This window comes from Eublepharis macularius, chromosome 9 (genome assembly GCF_028583425.1).
Source record: "Eublepharis macularius isolate TG4126 chromosome 9, MPM_Emac_v1.0, whole genome shotgun sequence".
Taxonomy (NCBI): Eukaryota; Metazoa; Chordata; class Lepidosauria; order Squamata; family Eublepharidae; genus Eublepharis; species Eublepharis macularius.
Genome location: NC_072798.1, coordinates 103786945 through 103790348, shown reverse-complemented (window position 1 = coordinate 103790348; position 3404 = coordinate 103786945). Strand labels below are relative to the sequence as shown.

Sequence of the window (3404 nt, the reverse complement as noted above, 5' to 3'; positions counted from 1 at the left end):
CATGGTTTCCACCAGGAAAAAACAGTAATTATAACTTGGTCCTCAAAGATATGCAACTCAATAGGCTTATAGACATAACTTCTGGGAAAGATATTATGTCAAAACAAGAACTGGAAAATAAAACGCAAAAGAAAATTCATTGGTATGTTTACATGCAGATTAAAAACATGACAGAGAGTATAAATCTTAAAAAAATTATGAGTACCCCTTTGACTGATTTTGAACAAATTTTAAACTATACACGGAGAGAGAAAAAGGGGATGGTATCTAAACTATATGCTATTCTGCTCTCTTGTTTAAAAAGTACTGATTTACCTTGCCAATCCAAATGGCATCAGGATTGCAATATCGAAAAAACACAGGAAAAATGGGAGGAAATCTGGTCATCTTCAATATTTACATCAAAAGTAATTTCTGTAAGACTCCAATCGTTTAAAATTATTCACAGGTGGCACTTGACGTCTAAAAGATTGTCTACAATGTCATCCTCTTGCTCTCCCCTGTGTTGGAAGGGTTGCAATGAGGTAGGATCCTTCTCTCATTGTTGGTGGGGTTGTTCACGGATAGCCACATTTTGGAAAGAAATATTGGAAGTAATAAAACAGATAACGAATTACGATATTCCATTATCACCTTCAATTATGGTCGATTCCACACTACCTTACCTCCCGCTTGTTTTCCGATATCATTGCGTCATGTCCGAGGTCGCAACAATCACGCGCGTGTTCACATCACCTTCCGACTTCCATTTTTTTCGCGCAACACCTTGATCACATCCCCTCAATAAAAACCGCAATGAACGGGAGGGGGCGTGGTTCTGCTCTGAAAAGTCGCGTTTTTTTTTTTTTAATTTTTGTTAGGCGGTCGGTATACCGACACGGTACTATCATGTCCTGTCCCCAGTATTTGGCGCTGATTGGCTCTTTCTCCTCCCGCCATCGATAGTCTGCAGTGATTGGTCCCCTGTTTGGGCGGGCAATTTTGAAATGTCTTTTGATATTGGGTCCGTGGAGTTTTCATCTCTGTGGGTAGTAGGTGGGTTTTCGGATTGCACACCATGGCTCCTCGTGAAACCATCCTGTTCCTTATGGCGCAGGTAGTTTTGATGCTGCTGCGGTGCACCACGTCCATGATGCTATTTCACAGGTGGCACATGTCCCGTCGTAGACGTGCGGCAGCAATGCTTCTTTTCTTTCGCCACCGGCGTTCAACATTCCGTCGCCTGGCCCGTGCTCCTCCTAGGAACAAGATACGACGCTGGTATGTTTTGGCGGAGCTGGAGGAGCCAAGGGAGCATTGGGTATGCCCAAGGAGCCTCCATTGGTGGGACAGAATAGTGTCGGAACAGTGGGATGACCATGCTTGGATGATGCGATTCAGGATGACAAAGGTGACCTTTCTTGACCTGGTGGAGGTTCTTCGCCCTCGTCTCCAGCGCCAGACCACCACCATGCGCGCTCCTCTCTCGGTAGAAAGAAGAGTTGCAGTAGCGGTTTGGTGTCTTGCCAATGGCTGCAGCTTTCAGGTGGCCAGTGACCTGTTCGGGATAGGACGCTCCACAGTGGCAGCCTCCTTGATGGAATTCTGTTTTGCCGTGGAGGTAGAGCTGTTTTCCAAAACCGTCTGTCTTGGTCCCGACATTGGCTTGGTGAGTACTTTGAATTTTTTTTTTCACTGTGCTGTGCTGCCGCTATACCGTCCACCGAATCGTTTCGGCCGACACTTGCCCCTTCTAAGCTTGCTGTTCCTTACTGGGATTTGACTGTTTCCTTTTCTTTGTCCCCGCCTGTCAGAAATCAAATTTCTAACTTATATTCTCAATTTCAGACCACTCATTCACCCGTGGCCCCACGGGCTCATAGCATTTGGCATTTCACCAAAAACAACCGTTTAAAAATTTAACGGAGTCTATGTTCATCAAGGTCGCTGCGAGGATGGAATAACTGTGAATTACTGTGAAGCACTGTCATTTGCTTACTTGTGTGTCTTCTTTTCGTTCTTTTAACAGGTAATGGAAGGATTTCGGAATTTGGGTTTTCCACACTGCATTGGTGCCATCGATGGATCCCACATCCCGATATGCGCTCCAGGAGGTCGTCCTGACCAATATGGAAACCGCAAAAACTTTTCATCTATCCTTCTTCAGGGGACTGTAGATGCCAGTGGACGTTTCATTGATGCAGAGGTGGGCTGGAGCGGCAAAAATCATGACGCCTTTGTCTTCTCTCATTCTGCCTTTTGCCTGGCCATGGACGCCGGGTCACTTGTCCCAGGAAATCCGTGCCTCGACTTGGATGGTGTCTTGGTCCCACCACTTGTTATTGCCGACGGTGCGTACCCCATGCGACCTTGGCTTATGAAGCCATACGGGAGGTCAGCGGTTGCAGAACACCATCGAAATTTTGATCGGCGATTATGTCGGGCTAGGAACACGGTTGAGAGATGTTTCGGTCGTCTGAAATCAAGATGGCGGTGTCTTTCCAGACGTCTGCAAGTGAGAGAGCAGAACGTGGTTTCTGTAGTGACAGCTTGCGTTGTGCTACACAACATCTGCGAAGAGAAGGGACATCCTGTCCTGTCTTCACTACAGTCACCAGCCGAAGTCAGGATTGAGTGTGACGAGGAGGAGGACATTCCCTCTAATGCTGGGCAACTTGAGGCAGGGAAGCGGGTGCGTGAAGCCTTGGCTCAGCATATGGCTTCCGGCCGCACACCACTGTAGTTCTCTTTTGATATAGGTATCTTGGTAAAAATTATTGCTCACCTGTGTTTTAACAATGTTTTTCTCTTCTGTAGCAAAACTTAACCATAAAGCTTGTTATCTGATTGAAAAATCTGATGCTTGTCCGTGTGCTTTTTGGTGCCAAAGAAAGGATTTTATAAGTCGCAACAGAGACACCTCATGCGAGTTAAGAGATGGCCGCCCTTTGCTGTGAAGATGGATGTGGGAGTGTCGAAAAATGAGTGAAAACAGGGTGAGGGGTACTCGCTGTTGCAACAACCCCCGAACTGCAGGATGTTGTGCACTGTTCACACTTCAGCAGGTTGAATGCTCCCCCTAAAGTGGAATCAACCACACAGCCACATCGTTCTTTTGGAGTTAAATGTGCTGGGGTCTTGTCCGCCTAGCAGGGCTGGTTGGTGGGTGGAGGCACTTCTTCATTAATACTGTTTCCATGAGATTGCAATATGTGTGTTTGGCTAGTGGACACGGAATTGTCACGGTCATTGGGACTGGGAATGGCTGCGATTCACAAAGAAATTGTCCTTTCTTTTAATCGATTTACAAGGGTGCTCTGATTACAGATTTTTTATTCTGCCGGTCCCCAAAAGTCACTTTTTCTCAAGGACCTTTATTCAATTGGTGGAAGACTATATTTTTCCAACTGCAAAGTAAGAAAAAA

General features: G+C 46.1%; 1 protein-coding gene across 1 annotated transcript; it reads left to right on the top strand.

The window, feature by feature from the left end:
- The first annotated feature begins 1057 nt into the window (after positions 1 to 1057).
- LOC129335368 (uncharacterized) lies at positions 1058 to 2722 on the top strand. Its single transcript, XM_054987805.1, has 2 exons — positions 1058 to 1648; positions 2009 to 2722. The coding sequence occupies exons 1-2, from the start codon at positions 1058 to 1060 to the stop codon at positions 2720 to 2722; spliced, it is 1305 nt and encodes a 434-aa protein (XP_054843780.1).
- The last annotated feature ends 682 nt before the right edge of the window (positions 2723 to 3404 follow it).

Coding starts and splice junctions, on each gene's coding strand:
- LOC129335368 (XM_054987805.1), top strand. CDS start 1,058: ATGGCTCCTCGTGAAACCATCCTGTTCCTTATGGCGCAGGTAGTTTTG. Junction 1,649..2,008: donor TTGGTCCCGACATTGGCTTG/GTGAGTACTTTG, acceptor TTCTTTTAACAG/GTAATGGAAGGATTTCGGAA.